The 17,209-nt window shown below is 45.3% G+C and overlaps 1 protein-coding gene across 1 annotated transcript; it reads right to left on the minus strand.

Moving 5' to 3' along the window:
- Positions 1-794: 794 nt before the first annotated feature.
- LOC132264944 (mucin-17) lies at positions 795-17,204 on the minus strand. Its single transcript, XM_059765293.1, has 8 exons — positions 17,044-17,204; positions 11,525-11,862; positions 11,281-11,466; positions 5,645-10,641; positions 5,359-5,457; positions 5,148-5,292; positions 3,113-5,062; positions 795-1,539 (listed from the first exon to the last, which is right to left on the minus strand). The coding sequence occupies exons 1-8, from the start codon at positions 17,072-17,074 to the stop codon at positions 1,534-1,536; spliced, it is 7,752 nt and encodes a 2,583-aa protein (XP_059621276.1). The 5' UTR covers positions 17,075-17,204; the 3' UTR covers positions 795-1,533.
- Between the last annotated feature and the right edge of the window lie 5 nt (positions 17,205-17,209).

Consider the following 17,209-nt stretch of genomic DNA (forward strand, 5'->3'; position numbering starts at 1 on the left):
TTTTGCCTTTTTACGGAGAATTATTTTATTGAAATATTCATTTTTTTAATAATTTAATTTACTCTGTGTAATTTAGACGTGTTGCTCTCCTTATTCTCAATTCTCAATTACTAGACATCAATCTTTTTATTCTTTTCAAGTTTTTTTTTCTCATTTAATAATTATTTACTCTTCTTTTTTTTAGTGCGAAAAGGGGGAAAATTATTTGAAATTGCAAAATGAAAAAGGGGGTTTTCAATTTTTTTTCTTTTTTCAACAAAAATGATACATTTTATTACTCGGATTTTCTTTTTATAGTACCAACAATTTACTTAATGCCACTCAATTAATCCCAAATATTTACTGCGTACTCAACAATTTTTTCTTCCTGGTCAAACTTATAGCTTAAATAGTGGATCTTCTATACATTATTATTTTCATTCCTTTTTTGTGTGAGCATCTCCTTCACAATCGAGATATTTTCCTCTTTTTTCCATGCCCTCTTTGCAATAATTTATTCTATCACTTATAAGTAATGTTTACAAACTAAAGAACACAATAATCTTGTCTAATTAATTGAAATATTCCTTTTTTTCTCCAAATACAATATGTACACAATTACATATTATCTCCATATTTATCATCTTGTTTTTTTTTCCTCGAAATAAATCTCCGTGTGAAGGGAAGAAAGTTTCCATGTGATGCATTGAAATGTTTTAAATAAAGTGTGTGCAGAAAACTAATATATATATATATATTACTGTCTCACTTACAATTATAACAACCAAACAACCTTGTTTTCTTGTATTTTATTAAAAAAAAAATTTATGTCTGCAACTTAAATGTGCCTCATTTATCACCATTCTGTGCAGAATATAATATTTTGTAGCGTGAAAACACAGAATATTTACTGTAAGTACGAAATATTAGCAAAAAAAACATATTCAAGGTACATTTGTTGCAAGAGAGTATTTGTTTAAAATTTCAAAAGGATGATATTACAAAAATGGTTCAAAGTTCTCACATTTCCTCGAAAAAATACGCTGTATCAATTTGTGTTCCACTTATTCAATGAGTACACAGTCATGGATATGGTTCTTATGTTATTCAGTTAGTTTATTTAACATGTTTTTTTTCTTTTTAATATATTTTATTGTTAAGTGTTTTACCCTTTTCACTCTTGGCGTTACTTTGGGCACTGTGATATTTTTCTGTCTGTTCCACTCTCACTCTATCTTTTCTCTCTCTAAATATTCTTTTCTTGTCGATATTTGGCACAGAATTGCAGGGAATTCTCTATTATCATCGTCAAAATGAGATTTTTTTTCTGTTTTTTTTTGGGGAAACAACGAAAAGATAAACCAAAGAAAAGAAGTATCTTCAAAGAAACACAATCTTCCATGTCCATGTTTTGCTACAGCCACATTGATTGAAATATTAACTGTGTGAATTTTCTTACACGCCATGAATTTTCATGCCATCCTCCAATTTGCATAAAACTAATCCTTAATAATATGAAAATAAATAATTAAATTTGTTGCGTCTCTTTCGTTTTCACACCTAAAAAAAATGATACATTTAAATAGCTACCATCCACCGTGATACATAAAATAAAAACAATTTCTTTCGTTTTCTTCTTTCTTCTAAAATAATTACATACAAAAAAAGAGGTTACCGTAAGTGATGCCGGATTGATTTAGAGAACGGGAGACAAAAATCAAATTACGCTAGAACCATTTTCCGCCTCATTGTCATCATCCATAGTCCAAATCTTGCAATATATATACAAACTTCTTCATTTTATTACAAATACCACTATAAGTTAATTTCTTACATATACAATTATTATATATATTCTTTCTTTACCTAAAAATTACTTTATTTATATGTATAATAATTTAGCTACATGTATATAGACTCATTGATTCTTTTCATACTTGATAAAATATTAATACATTCATTATTAATGTACTGTAGTAGAAGTTTAGGTATGAATACCAGTAATTGGTAATTTCTCTCTCTTCCTCTCCTTTTCTCCCGCTCGATAACTGGGTTTTCTCAACTCACACCTAATATTTACTTTCCGTCCAATCTTAAAATTCAGTACTAATTTATGCAATACAATTTTCAACCAACCGAACTCTATCGATTGCGGACTTGTGTCAATCTACAATATACAAATTGTCCCATTCCACTGATGAATTGATTTATTCCTCTCCGCCAACTGTACGCATCATGAATCATGAAGTAGATTTTCATCATCCAATCCGCATTTTCTCCACACAAATTTCCCATCGCCCTCAAACGCGGCGGCTTTCTCATCCCAAAAATTTGAGCTATACAAGATTCTGCAGCCTTTATCTTCTTCTCTTCTAGTACATGATTAGCAAATCACAATTAGTTTATGATAGTGTCATAGTTTTGGTACACACTTGTGTGCGTTGAATACCTTTTTCAGTTTTCCATCTGATACAGTTTTTCTATGCATAAATATATTTGGTACTTGTGTGTATTTTTTTCTTCAATTTAATGCACGTTAAAGTCAACTTCTTCAGTATTGATCAAATTGCCTTGTCACACACCAATCCATTAAAAAAGAAGAATCAATTTTTCTCTCTTTCTATAGATGCAATTCAACTTTTCTCAAGTGATTGTCACAAAATCAACAATGATTTCATGGTGAAAATGTACAACAAGACAAACAATTACATTTCTTTTTTGTTATTGCTCACAAATGTACAAAATTCTTTGCATTAACATTCCTTATGAAAAATGTGCAATAAAAAGAATCAAATTCTGGACAAAAACACTGTTTTTTTCCACCAAAAATTTCACAATCAGTTGAATTGTGATTGCAGAAGATTGACTTTAGAAGAATTTCTCCAATCACAATTCAATCTCTCAGTGGACTTTCTGGAGGCAAATAAAACGCACTGTCATCAGCAATAATTATTGACTCTGAGTCAATCAATCGAATGGGAACGTTTTGCAATACTTTTGCGCCCTAGAGAGCGGCCGTTGTGAACTCTATGGAAAGTTGTCAGGAAGTTATAATGGACTTGACTGTGTCATCAAGACCAGTCGAATTAACAGAATCATGAGCAGCGCCTACAGAATTGAAGTCGTGACTCACCACAGTCCCACTGGATGACGACGAGGAGCCTGACGGCGAGGAGTCGATTATCACGTGATGGCTGGGATTCTCGCTGCCAGCGTGCATTAAGCAGTCATTGATCTCCTCCAGGCGCTGCATTTGGCTGGTGTGATTGAGATGCGGTGCCGGCAGTTGTTTCCTCTTCGCCACCGACGGCGGCCTGGCCGTGGACGTTTGGCTCGTTGTCGGTTGAAGATTCGAGATCATGGGCGTAAGTGTGGGATCAGCGAGAAATGATCCCATCTGATCCAGTGAGAAGTGGAAGGAATCCGCCTCGGAACTCTGCAGGTTCAAGATACTGTCAATGGCATTCTGCACCTGTCGACTGATGTCCTCATCGAAGTTTGTCGCAGCATTCAAGCTGTTGTTCTGCCCACTCAAGCTTCCGCCGCTCAGCTGCATCGTGTTCATGGCCCCAAAGCCCGTGTGATTCATCTGCTGCTGCATACTCAGCTCTGACACCTGATGCTGCGTCGCAGTTGATCCCATGTCGAGAAAGTCCCTCTCCAACATATCCTTGCTGATGAAGCACATCTTCTTCGCAGGCACAACCTCGTTGTGCGCCAACAGATCACCATTCCACAAGCGCTTGTTCATCTCCGACCCATCGCCATGATGTTGCGTCGCATCTGCCAAAACACAGTCCATCGTGTCGCCTATGAAGTCATACTGCTGACTCTGCGGCTGGTGCTCCATGGCGTGCGCATTGGGATACTCATTTATCCAGCGATTGTTGTTACCCATGTGTCCTGTGGCATCCACAAAGTTCTCAGTCGCTCCTCCCATGTAGGATCTCTTGGAGAAGATGACATTCTCCCCAGAATCATTGCCACTTGTGGGTGAGATTAGTATCTCACCGTTGTTGTTCCACTGACGCTTGCTCATGTTTGACTGCATCAATCCCTGATGGAGATTGTTCGCAAAAGAAGCTGAAGCATCGTGCGTGGCCCCTTGGAAGAGTGCCTCCAGACGTGTCTCCACGAGATCCGTCTTGTCATCTTCCGGCGCCTCGCCAAACATCGCCTCCAAGCGAGTCTCCACGGATTTATCCGAGTGCGCATTGCCCACAATTGAGTCTGCACTGAAGAACTCCGATAGAGGTGAATTCGACGTTACTATGCTCTCCGTGTTGCTCTTCGCGGACGTCGAGGGTGGATTGAAGAGATCATTCAGCTGATGCTCCACACTCTTCGGACTGTGATGATCAAATATCTCGGACAATTGCTTCTCCACGGACTTGTTGTGGTCCAGCGAAGATTCACTAGGCGACATCTCACTCAATTTCATCTCACTCCTCTTGTTGCTCTCGCTGATGTAGCCCAACTCCTTCTGTATGCACAACCACTCATCGTACGGCTCGGGTTTTGAGTCCTCATCCGCCACTGGTGGCTCCTTGGAATCCTGTTGATTGTAGTACTCCAAACCGAAATGATAACTCTCCTCCTCGAGATCTGTGTTCGTTCTTGGATTAGCACTTTCGCACTTCTTCATGATAAAACTCGGTGTTATCTCAGATTCAATGTCAAATTGCTCAAGCTCCTTCTTCATTTCACTGGAATTCTTCACATTCAACTGATTTGCACCACTTGCAGCAGCACCATATCCATAGTGAACAACAGACACATGCTTCACATCACTCGGGATTGACGTGGCTTGTTTGCACAGCGGTTGATTCTGAGTCACCGAAGCGGGCAGAACAGCTGCAGATACATCAGGAGTACTCCTCGTCGCTGGGATCACAATTTCCTTCTTCACTTCACTCTTCACTTCCACATTATACGGCACCATTTCACCTTCATCAGATGACTTCACCGATGCCGGTGCATTCAGGTCATTTGATATATTCATCTGCATGTCCAGTATATCCTTCTGTATGTCCGACAGCAGAAGCCGATCAATCATCATCAATTCCGACGTTTGCACATGATGCTGAAAAGACATAAAAAATAACACAACATACGCGTGTGTAAGTGAAAAAATCTCTCAATGAAATACACCAAATCATTCATCTCACCATTGACTCTTTCATGAGGAGAAGCTGATACTTATTAATCATGCCATTGAATTGATCTTGAAAACCATTTGCTGTCCTCTCGAACGCCTCCACATCACTCGCCACGTCCTCCTCACTCTCACCATCGCCATATGTGCAATGGTACCTGTTTGCAAATAGGCCATTGTTGAGGGTTACTTTCAGTCAAAACAAATATTAAATCCCAAATTACCGTATTAAACGCTTTATGGCATCCTCTTTGTTGTTAAATGGCGTTTTTGTATCCGGATTCGTACAACCCTCCTGATCCACCGCCAATTGTCTCTCGAATCTGCGTAAAAATAGCATTGTGTCACTTTTCTGGGTCATTTAAAGTCAAATCATATGGTTTAACATAGCACACACAGGTGGAAAAACTGCTCTAAAAATACAAATTTTTTCTTCTTGAAAAAATCTCTTCGAGGATTCTAAGAAAGCAACAAAGTATTTTCGTCCTACATCTACTCTACTATACTCACAAACATTGTCTGGGAATCTTCATTTTCGGGCTCATCTGTGGCACACTGACACCCTCCTGATGGGCGTTCAACTGTTGATTGGCTGACGCTCCAAGGGTGGCCTTGCTGGAAGTCATCGTCAGGATATTGCTTGCGGGTGCTACAGACACTGTTGCGTTGATGGATGCAATTGAGGGCGACGGTATGACGTCCTGCTTGATGGACAGCGAAGGCGTGAGCTCAATGTGCGAAGGCAGGAAAGCGCCGGAAGTTGATTGCTTGGGCAGAGCAACAGCCACTTGAATCTGTGTCGTGGGCACTGGTTGAGGCATGCTGGGAAAAGAGTGTGATGTCGGGATGGTGGGAATAATTTTGCCCGTTGCCAGAATCTTTTGCTGCTCCAGGAATAAACGCTGGAGCGCTGAGTGGATTTCGGCGTCGCTCATCGTGTGGAGATTCGTGAGTGTTGGCAATGGTTGATTGTGCAGCGAATTCGAGGCATCATAGTCAATGGGGATGGTGAGTGTGGACAAGAGTGTCTTGTTCTGCAGCTTGCCCGACAGTGTCTGAATCTTCATTTGCACATCCTTCAGCATTTGCTGCTTCTGCGGCGTCAACTGGATTGTCTGCACGCGTGGCAGAGTCGTGTTGACACTCACCAGTGGCGGAAGTTGCCCGCTAGGTGTTGCTATTGATTTGCTGTTCGTCTGCGACAGAGATTGCAAGGGAACCTTCGGGTGCAGAATGGTCTGATGATGGGAATGCTGATCTTGACTGGGTGACGGAATCACTGGCTGCACTGGTTGTTGATTGATGGTCGGCGTGATTATGGGATGAGAGTGGGTGTTTGTTGAGGACGCATGGTGTCTGGCATTATTCGAGATTATGCTCGGACGCACTATGGCGGTATTTGGCACGTGGACAGATGTTGTCGGCAAGGAGCAGCTCGCAGTTGTGTTCATCTGAACATTGGCACTTCCCAGACTCGTGGTCAAGGGACTCGTTGTCGTCACCACGGCATTTGGCGTGGAGGGATGCAGTAGAATGCGTCCCTGCGACTTCGTTGAGCCATCATTGAAGTGATTGCACTTCTGCAGCGTTCGATTCTCCAGCACAACAACACTCTTGCCCGGTGCCATCTTTATCACTTTGGCCTCACTCAGTGGCTTTAGCTTCTTCACTTTACTCGCCTTCTTTAACTTATTCTCACTGATCTTCACCACACCTGACACTTTCACCTGATCTTTGCCCGGCTGGAGCGACTGATGCAGGTGCAAAGTCTGATGGTTGCTCACGGGCGTTGCGGCATTTCCCACGGCCTGCAAATTGCCACCAGCTGATTGACCCACGATAGCCACAGGTTTCTGACCGCTGACCGGATGCCCCTGATTTGTCTGGCTCTGCTCACTGCGCTCTTGCGCCTGGTTCACCTGTCCGATATTGTTGAAGTGAATCTGTCCCTGCAGCAAACACTGCGCCAGTTGCTGAGCATTGATTCCCGCCGGGACAATCAACAGTCTCTCCATCGGACCCAGCGAAGCTGTCGTCAATCCCGGATTTATCTGGGTTATCTGATTGGTGATGGTGTTGAGCGAGAACAACTGTTGATTCGGTCCGATCTTTGGCAATTCCACGAACTTCGGCAAGTTGGCGTTCATCAAAACTGTCGTGGGTTGTGGTGAAATGGTCGCCGTTGATGTCTGCAACTGACTCGAAGTCTGGATCTTCCGCACATTCTTCAGCGTCTGCGTCTCCATTGGCTGGATCACAGTTGGCGCCGTTGACGCCTGAACATTCTGAGGCTGCTGACTCACAGACGTGGGAAATATTGCATTCTGTGTCACCACAGGCGATTGTTGATGCAATATCTGACCCTGTGATGTCCCGAGAATGTTACTGGAAATCTGTGGGCTTCCCGTGATTGTTGTCGCCACTGAGGCTGTTGATTGTGGGATGAATTGAGCTGTACTCGTCTGTGGACTCGCCGCTGGGATCACAATGCTCTTTCCCTGTGGCGTAGTGACAATGTTTGGCGCTGACAAGGTCTTCTGTGGCGCAATGATATTGTTTGCAAAGATCTTCGGTTGAGGCTGAGCCGGTGATTGCTGTGGCTGCTGCTGAACAGGTTGCGGCTGTTGTTTCTCCACAGTTGGTGGTTCTGTGATCAGTGTCACATTGCCCAAAGCGCCACTGAGGATAGTCTGGAGAATCACTTGAGACTGAGCATCTTGTGGTGCATTAGCATCGTGACGAAGCAACAGTCGACCATCTTCCGCCAGAGAGAGACTCAGAGCGCCCGTGAGTTGTGGCATAATGGGTTGCGTCGCAATCTGTGGCTGCAAATTGTTGGGCAGATTGATTTGCACATTCGGCTGAACAATATTTGGCTGCAAATTAACCACACCGGGCGTCGCAACCGATTGAATGGGTGGCGCCGTTGCTATTTGATGTTGAAGTATTTGCGGTTGTTGAACAACATTCGATGCCCCGCCAGAACTCACTGTCGTCACAATATTTGGCATTCCAACAACTTGCTGACTGGCTGTGACCAGGAGTTGCTGCTGAGGTGCCACAGAAGTTATGTGCTGCTGCAGTGATGCCTTCGTTGTCTCCATGATTGGGGTTATTTGAATTTGATTATCAATTACATTCTTCGACGATACCGGCGACGTTTTCGATCCATCCACTTGTGATATCTGAATATTTCCTATTTGGCCTGGAACCACCCCAACGAGATTCTTCACCGCCTTCTCCAGCTTCTTGCTGCTCTTCTTGGCACTCTTCTTCTTCAGCACAATCCCAGTCGGTGTGGTCGCGGTGGAGGATGTCGGTGTTGTTGGGGTGGATTTCGTAACAACCGTCGACGTGTTGGTCACACTGGTTATACTCGAAGTCACGATAGTCGATGGTGCGCTCGTTGTTGGCGTCACAACGCCCATCAGTTGATTCTGAATCTCATTGATTTGGCTCTGAAGTGTCGGCGTGACAGTACTGCTGAGCACAGTATTTACAAATGTGGGGACACACATTGACGTCTGCGGCAGAGAGATCCCAACAGAGTTGCCGGCGTCGTTCGCCATCGCAGAGCCAGACACAATTACGCCACTCTTTTCACCACTATCGGATGGAATGTGAGGAATTGAGATGGTGTAGGGCTGTCCCATGTTGCCCTCAGTTGAGTCAATTGTGATCATGAAGGGTGTTCCACTGCCAGGCGCTGAACTAGTTTGCACAGTCTGAATCCCACCCACAGGATCACTCTTCACCTCTGGCGCTACCTTGGCGATCGCCGTGCTCTTCGTTTGCTGCACATCGCTATTCTCTACGCTATTTGGAATTGTAAAACTGAATGGAATGTCTGTGTTTTGACCCGAAAAGGGTATTGTTATCATTATATCCCCCGCACTGGACGCTACACTGGGTTCTTGTTGGCTCAGCGGCGACGTGTCCTTCACCTCCAGCGAATCCGTCATCATGGGCATCTCCATCTCACCATCCATCAGATCATCGTCATCCATGATGCCGCACAACTTCATAACATTCGCCAAGTCCAACTTTCCCGTGCTCATTATTGCTCCCGAGTCTGAGCTGGACGAGCTCTTCTTCTTGGACTTCTTCGCCTTCTTCGGCTTACTCGGAGGCATGGAAACTAGCTTGGCGGATGCATTTTCACTCTTCCCCTGTGCATTTTCACACTTGATTTCGCCCTTGTCCAGCAGCAGCTGCGGAGTATTCCCCTGACTCGTGTGCTTCACAGGAGTCGGATTCCTCACGGGCTCTGGCGTGACGGACTGAAGAATGGTCGGATTCTGTGGCGACATGATGGGCGATATTGGGATCGGTGGTATTTGCTGCTGCGCCAGTTGCTGTGCCTGCGACACCGTGATTGTGTTCTGCTGCTGCGTCGTGAACTGCATCTGCGACACGACCAAATCCCCACCGTGAGGCTGTTGTGGCGGCGGTGGAGACTGAAATGTGGCCATGTTCTGCGATGCAGCCGCCGCGGCAGCGATCTGAGACAAGTTCGTACTACTAATTTGATTCAAACTTATGTTCTGATTGAGCTGATTGAAACCGGTAAGACTCTGCTGAAACTGCGACGGCAACTGCGAAATGAACTGCCCATTGAGTCCATTTGGCATCTGGATGTGCGTGAGATTGCCGTTCAGCTGCAGATTCTGGATCTGGGCCACACTCTGCCCGATCAGGTGTTGATTAATTGCCGCCGCGATTTGCTGCGGCTGCCGCTGAGCCTGCAGACCACTAATCTGCGTCAGTGGCGTGGCCGTGTTCGCCTTGATTCCCTGCAGATTCTGCTGAATCAGATTCGCCTGCGACGACACGATGAATGTCGGCGTGGCGGCCGCCAGCTGCATGGATCCATTGGCATTGACAATCCGGAGCAATTGCTGCGGCTGTGGAGGCGGCAGTTGAGGTCTGGTGTTGTGAATCACGAGCCCAGGTGCCGTTATCTGCGGCGCTGACGGACGCAGGATGAACTGCACACCCTGGGGCGTGTTCTGCTGCACAATCACCGGCATCTGATTCACAAGCAGCGGCTGGGTGTTGAGACTCCCCGTAGGCAGGATGATGTTGCCCTGCGTGGCATTGGCAGTGGCCGTTGTCTGAGCAGCCGCCGAGATCACTTGATGCGGTGGGGCGGGTTGTTGCGCCTGCTGGACAACCTGGGGCGCCTGCGACTGTACGAGCTGCGTCTGAAGCTGAGCCTGCGACGGCGCCTGGTGCGACTGCTGCCCAATTTGCAGCGCACCCTTTGCCACAGTCGTCGTGTTCTTCCCAGTCACCTGGAGAACTGTGGTCGTGGGCTTTGGCAGGATCTGCTGTGGCGCCTTGTTGTTCTTGATGTGCTGCTGACTCACAAACTGGCCCGGCTGCTGGGCCTGCTGCGGCGCGATAGCCTGTGCCGACGTGATGATGTGAGCCTGTCGCTGAGGCGCTATTATTTGGGGTCCCTGGATGATCTGCAACAACTGATTGCCGCTGCTCATCACCGGAATCTGTCACGAGATAGAGAATGATGCATTGATTAGTTCAGTGAATTCAGCAATGTCATATTCGAATGCCCTTGAAATATTTTATTAAACATTGTCCTGCGGCAGTGCCATTGCCGGAAGGTGCCAATGACCCCATTTCAGTTACACAAATTCATCTTATGGACATCTGACCCGTTTGATTTGCTCATTAATGCAATACAGAGACATAAATGTGAAAGGATATAATTGATACAATGCTAATTAATCGTTATAATCCTATTGTTTCCCTTCCAATGCTTTAACTTGACCGTGAAAATACATTGAGCAATAGTAATGTCCTATTGAATTTCAGTGCTCTAATTCCATTCTAAGAACTGGACACGTGTACTGAGCCTTTTGCTCTGACAATTGCATTGAAAGGGAACAATATTCCGCATTCAAATGGTTTCGCTTTATCTATCATAATATTTACGAAAACTTTGCGTACACATATCCTTGCAAACATTGCAATTTGAAACGTTTGTGTTCATTTAATCCACACCGTTTACAGACGATTGCAGAGTATCAATGCAAAATACTAGGGGAAAATATCCTTTGACTTGAGACGAACATTGCGTAATCTGCTTTCTTGAGAGGCTATGAGATGGAAAGAGTCAAGCTCACCTGCTGAATAATTGGCTGTGGCGTCGGTGGACGCAGAGCCGTGTTTGACGTGGGACTCGCGATGGGACTCGGGCTGGTTATGGGACTGTTTGTCAACGACATGGCTTTTTTGGACGCCTTGGGGCTGCTGGCCGTCGTGGGCATTCCATGGCCGCCATGAGGCTGGGGTGTCTTCTTCCCGAGCTTCTGCAAAAGATACACGTCAGTCAACCAATTCCACCCTCAATCACAGCACCTTTTCCACCTTATTCAGAGCGATGTTGTTGGATCCCACGAGGGTGGCATTGAGCTCGGTGCTCGCGCCCGTGATGAACGTACTCGCCCCCGCCGGCGATTGCGTGGGACTCGGCCGAAAGAGCACCGTGCCGGCATTTGGGCTGTTTGCCACCTGATGGAAGGACGGCCGCCTCGTTGGGATCGTTGTCTTGTGATCTGGCTCCTGAGTCACCACCGTGTTGTTAGTCACCAGCAGCACATCCTGGGCGAAGGGCGACTGCGACGGCGATGGCTGCAGCCTCGGACTGGCCGGAACCGATGGGGATGGGCTGGGCGCTACAAATGAACCAGGCGGAGACAGAATTCCTGCAAGAGAAAACACACCGTCAATTCCTCTCTTCTCAGATCTCTCCTCCGCCACTCATCAACGCCATTCCGGGAGGCTCCGAGAAGTGGCGTTGCGTGAGCAATTCGGGTGTGCAGTAAGGAAAATTCATTGGCACAAGCAATGCAATACCTCAAGTTCAAGCTATTATTTACCGATTAGCATTCAAGAGTCAGACACTCTCTCAATCACCAAGTCTACATTCGACTCCTGGCACAAGCTCACCCTCCCTTGTCGAGATTTCTCTTGTTCTTCGCCTTTCTTTACCCACCGCACAATCTCTTCGCTCAATCCGATCCGAGCACTCTTGTAAGAGCAAATTTCGTGCCCATCGTGTGGCCAAAAAATCAAATAGACGCCCGATATCTCGCGAAAAGTGGCCTTTTCGTCATTTGCACGACGAGCAAAAAGGGGCCAAAGTGTCCAGAGGCAGAGTCTTACACCTTTTTTTTCTCCTCTCCACCTCTCTCGGTGGCGTATTCTCTTGTCTCCCCGTCAAAGAGCGATAATACACAAAACAAAAGTGGCGATATTGTCAAACACTCCAGCCAATCAATTGTCGCCTCAATGGCCCTCACTACCCATGTATTTCACACATTACCACTTACTACACGATAAGTACGCCCGCCAATTGATCACAAATGCGAATTTAATGCGATAATAAACACAAATTTTCAATAAATATTGAAGAAATCGACATTTGTAGTCAATCACACACACTTTATTACGCTCTTTTATGAATCTCCCAACAAAATCTCGCTCTCTCTCTCCTCCCGTCAGTCATTCTTCCCCTCTCACTCGCGCACACCCAAGAAGCAGACCCATTTCCACTGTTTCCATTTCATTCCCAGGAACAATCGCACGGTATATCTACATATTTTGCTTCTCATCGAATTTATGCTCAATTCTATACACGGTATTTTGATGCTCTTCATTCTGCTTCATGCCATACTTTCTCACTCTCTCAGGCCACCTTAGGTCCAAACTCTCTCTCTCTCTCTGCGATGCCTCGTGAGCGAGTGTGTGGCCTCTCGTACGCGAAAATCCGCAGTGTTGTGTGCGTGTTGTGTTCAGTCGCTCACGTTCTCCGACAGAAGATGCCAAATGCCCGAGAGCGAGCGAGAACGGGCGATGAAGAAAACTTGAGATGCCATATTTGAGAGTGTGTTGAGAGAAATACAATATTTGGAGAGCGAAGATTGCGAGAGAGAGCACGAGCGAGAGAGTGAGAGAGCGCTTAGAAGACGATAGACCAACCACTTGCGCGACACCTTCAATTCACAATGGCATAATTTAATTGCCAAAAATTACACACTGACTCTCTCTCGCACTCACATTTCTCTGCCTCTCGGGACAGAAATAAATTTCAAATTTATGCCGTGATTTTCGTCATTTTTTGCCCACACAGTCAACACGCTAAGCGACATCCCAACAAATGTTGTTGTACACCAGTGATAATTGCTCGCGTTTATGGTATCAATAAAAGACCCTCCTATATTGGATTATGAGTGGCGGAAAGAAGGCAAAAAAGCTCTTTCTTTTGTCCGGATTCATATTTTCTTTCAATTTGCATAACTATAGCTTCACATTAATTGTCTCTTTCCTTCATTCACAGACAAGTTCACAGATTAAAACTTTATATACTGTCTCGAGTGGTGAGGAATTAATTCTAGAATAGCACTTGGCACTTTTGGCACAACCCACAGCGTATTTGGCATTATTCTAATGAATGAATACAATCATGTAATATAGTCGTCATCGGTGAGCAAATAAATATTGTGTCTACACAATATTAATCTGTTGTTTATTTTCTATAGAGTAAACAACAGAATTAAAAAAATAAATAACCTTTCTTTTTTCTCCCCCTTTTGCATTCATTTTCGGTGCAGAAATACAAAGAAAAAAACGGCATCTTACAGTTTGTCTCTCTATACCTAGTGTGCTTTCCGACTCACAATAGGTAATTTAACTTAAAATTGGGCCACAATAAAAAGACGCTTGATATGTCTGAAGAGGAATTTCAGTTAGATAAACTCTTGAAGAGCATAATTGCTCTTGCAGAGTCCCAAAAATACCTGCACATCGTTCTTTAGTAGTGATTTCCAGAACATAAATTGCTGTGCATTTAATACGCTTATTAGGGAAAGTGAGGATGTCTTAAGATTTGTGCAAACAAGAGATTAAAACCCCCTCAAATACCACAGCAGCATTTCGGCATGTAGCAAACCCATTAAGAAGTTTCAATTCAGAAATCATTGCGGTGAGCAATAAGTAAGTCTGGCAGTCGGAGAAAAATTACCAGAGATCGGGTTCGGTGTCTCACTGTCGACGAATTATTAAAACTGTTCTTCTTCGCTTCAATATTAGAGAACCCGTTATTCTTTGAGCAACCAACAAACGTGTATTATCTGTCTCATTTCAATTTAACTATATACACACTGTCGCCGATTTTTCCCCATTTCACCATAAGCTCCTCTGATGGTCACAGACGGAGAAAGCGGCAGCGCAAATGTCGAGATCGTCTAGGCCTTCTCCCACACCCTCTCCGCGCCCTGGGCGCCCCCAGAGCGGATGCCGATGAAAAGGGGAGGACATGTGAACGGGTGGACGGCGAAGAAGTCTCGAGAATCATATATGCGCGTGTCAAATGCCCAACCACACACCCGCGCGTCGCCAAGAGAGTGCAAAAAGAGAGGACAACCATAGCAATCGTCATGGTCTTTTCTTTTATCCCGTCCAAAATGCTGCTACCTGATTTTAATTCTGCCTCTCTCTCCGTGCGCGTGTGTGTGTGTGCGTGCCTCGGCTGCGCCTGTGTGCGCACGATGCCACCGATATTCGATAAATGCCCACGTGAGTGCGCTGGTGTTGATTTCGCGCGAATAAGGCGATTGATATGGCGATAAGCGAGAGTGCGATGAACATATATCGGCCCGAGACAAGGAGACCATTTATCATGTACCAACTACATATTGGGCGCGTTACAAAACAGGACACTCTCTAATCAACTCACACAAAATGCAACAATTTCCTAGCCGCCACCAAACACCGAAAAACCCGAAAAGCAAGCGGCACTTTTCCCGGGCCATTTTGCACGCACACACACCGATAATAATGTGACAGATGAATTGGGCGATAATTTGGGTTAATGACATTTAATTAAAAATATGTAATACTGAAGTTTAATTGAATTAAGCTGGGTATAATTGGATTTTCGTGTGTCCAAAAAATGGCAAAAGAGAAAATCAACGCAAATTTTCCTACCATCCGTGTGTGTTTGCCGGGAGGTTGACGATAATTAGAAAATTGAAATAGTTTTCCTCCTCGCTCGTCATTTAAAAGATGGTGAAATGTAAATCTTCGCCCTCTTGCGAGAGGGGTTCTTCGCTCTTTGTTCCTGTAGTTGTGTGGATGTTCATATTTTCCGCAGCGCCTCGTTATCGAGAGTTGACAACTATTGGGATCAACAGGGATATTTTTCGTTGTTTGTCAAGGACAAAGGAAAACGCTTGTGTGAAGTGTTTTTCCAACGGGTCCGTCAAGTATTATGTTTTATGCTTAGGTCTCCATAGCAATTTGGGTTAATTAATTTACCAAATTATCCTCGATTTTATCAGATAAACATTTGTGGGGGGAAAAGTCGATGAGCTTAATTTAATGCTTGGATGAAAGAAGCTCTAAATCAGCCGCGGGCCAAAACACCGTCGTCGCCCCTACAGTTTTGTTTAAGACTTAAACTCAACAACCATCATAATCCGATCGGAAACAGGGTATTTTATGAGAAGCCAAAGAGAGATTTTATATCTTATGCATTAGTGTGATGATTGACACGGAGAAAACCATGCGACATTGTACCCGGAAAAGGATTACAAGACTGGAAAGTGGCAACAGATTCTGACCGCATATTGTCTAATCAGCGGCAAACTGATACACACATGTGCTCATGACTCAATTCTCTCTGGATTATGTAATACACGCGCATTACTGAAAAACCCTGAAAACGAAGACGATACTCTGAAAATTCCCCCCTTCTTCGCCACATTGATAACACATCGCCTGACCTTCGAACTTGCTCACGTAGTTTGCGTAAATTTAGAATAAAAATCTCTCTGTCAAAGGCCCCAAAAGGAATAGAATCCGCGATTCTCCGCTGCATTATGATTCCGCCGGGTTGTTTACGTAACCGGCAGGAGAGCAGAACATCCCCTGAATAATTGTACGCAAATGAATCTCATCACTCGTGAGCTCAGGCACTCTTATCGCTGGGGTTTTTATGAGCGAGAGCAATTATATTGATCTTCTTGCTTTGGTGCAGCTGCGATGTATGAATGAAGGAAGCATTTCTCGCGCGTGTGTGCGCGCGCGACAAAACACAATTCAAACGCCAACTGCGTCTGTGTTGGACTCTCTCGCGCGCACTTTTCCATATTTTCACACCCCTGCGCTCGTGTGAGTGCGCGAGAGAGCCGACCTGAGAGAGAATCGCTGTGTGTGCTGACAACATTGAAAACACAAATTTTTAACATAATTGCGTCCGCACACGTAAATTCTCGACATTTTAGGTGTGATGATGAGAAAAGGCTGCCTCAGTCACACTTTTCCGCTCGCGAAAAGTGCTGGCGAGCGCCGCACGGTGGCACGGGGGCGCATGTTTGGGCGCCTCGAGTGCTTCCGGACGGGCGAAATGGGGTGGAAAGGCTGGAAAAGCCAACGGCAGGGGGAGAGAATGCGAGACGGGGATATTTTCCAGCGCAGACAGGGTGTCCGGAGGGCGCCGCAGTACGGCAAGAGGTCCGCGGAAATGGCGAGAAGAGTGGCCCGGACGCTCGTGAGGAACTGAGGCGCCTCGATTGAGCAAGGTGAAGGCAACCGAGCTGGCTGATGGCGCTTTCTCCGCGGAAAGAAAGGCCGCTGATTCAGATGGATGCTGCACAACCTCGCCAATTCTGCCAAGCGAACGGCCACTTTTCGGGCCATCTCAGGTGAAGACGGAGCGAGAGAGACGGCGAAACAAACGTGAAGACAGACTCGCGCGACTGTCTTCCGTGTGCCAATTTGAAGATTCCGCATTTTTGGCGTCCGGAGAGCCCCCAAATGCCACCCCATGACTTCACCCTCGGCCACTAGATGGGCCGCAGCATCCGGATGGTGGTGGAAAGTACCTGATTTATCCAAAGACTGTCTGCGATTCATTGATATGAGTGTGACAGGAGGAGTTCGGCGCCCAGGAATTTCTTCACTTTCCAGGCCACACCGAATCACATTTCACTCCTTTCTGTTCAATATGCACGTACAGGAGAACACTGAGAATGTACACAACATCATCAT

This window comes from Phlebotomus argentipes, unplaced genomic scaffold (assembly GCF_947086385.1).
Source record: "Phlebotomus argentipes unplaced genomic scaffold, Phlebotomus argentipes genome assembly contig_2, whole genome shotgun sequence".
In the NCBI taxonomy this organism is placed as follows: domain Eukaryota; kingdom Metazoa; phylum Arthropoda; class Insecta; order Diptera; family Psychodidae; genus Phlebotomus; species Phlebotomus argentipes.

What these genes read in the sequence shown, in the direction of transcription:
- LOC132264944 (XM_059765293.1), bottom strand. Translation starts at nt 17,074, where the DNA reads ATGAATCGCAGACAGTCTTTGGATAAATCAG. An exon ending in ACAGTCTTTGGATAAATCAG is followed by an intron (nt 11,863 to 17,043) that starts GTACTTTCCACC and finishes TTTCTCTTGCAG; the next exon opens with GAATTCTGTCTCCGCCTGGT. An exon ending in ACAACATCGCTCTGAATAAG is followed by an intron (nt 11,467 to 11,524) that starts GTGGAAAAGGTG and finishes TATCTTTTGCAG; the next exon opens with AAGCTCGGGAAGAAGACACC.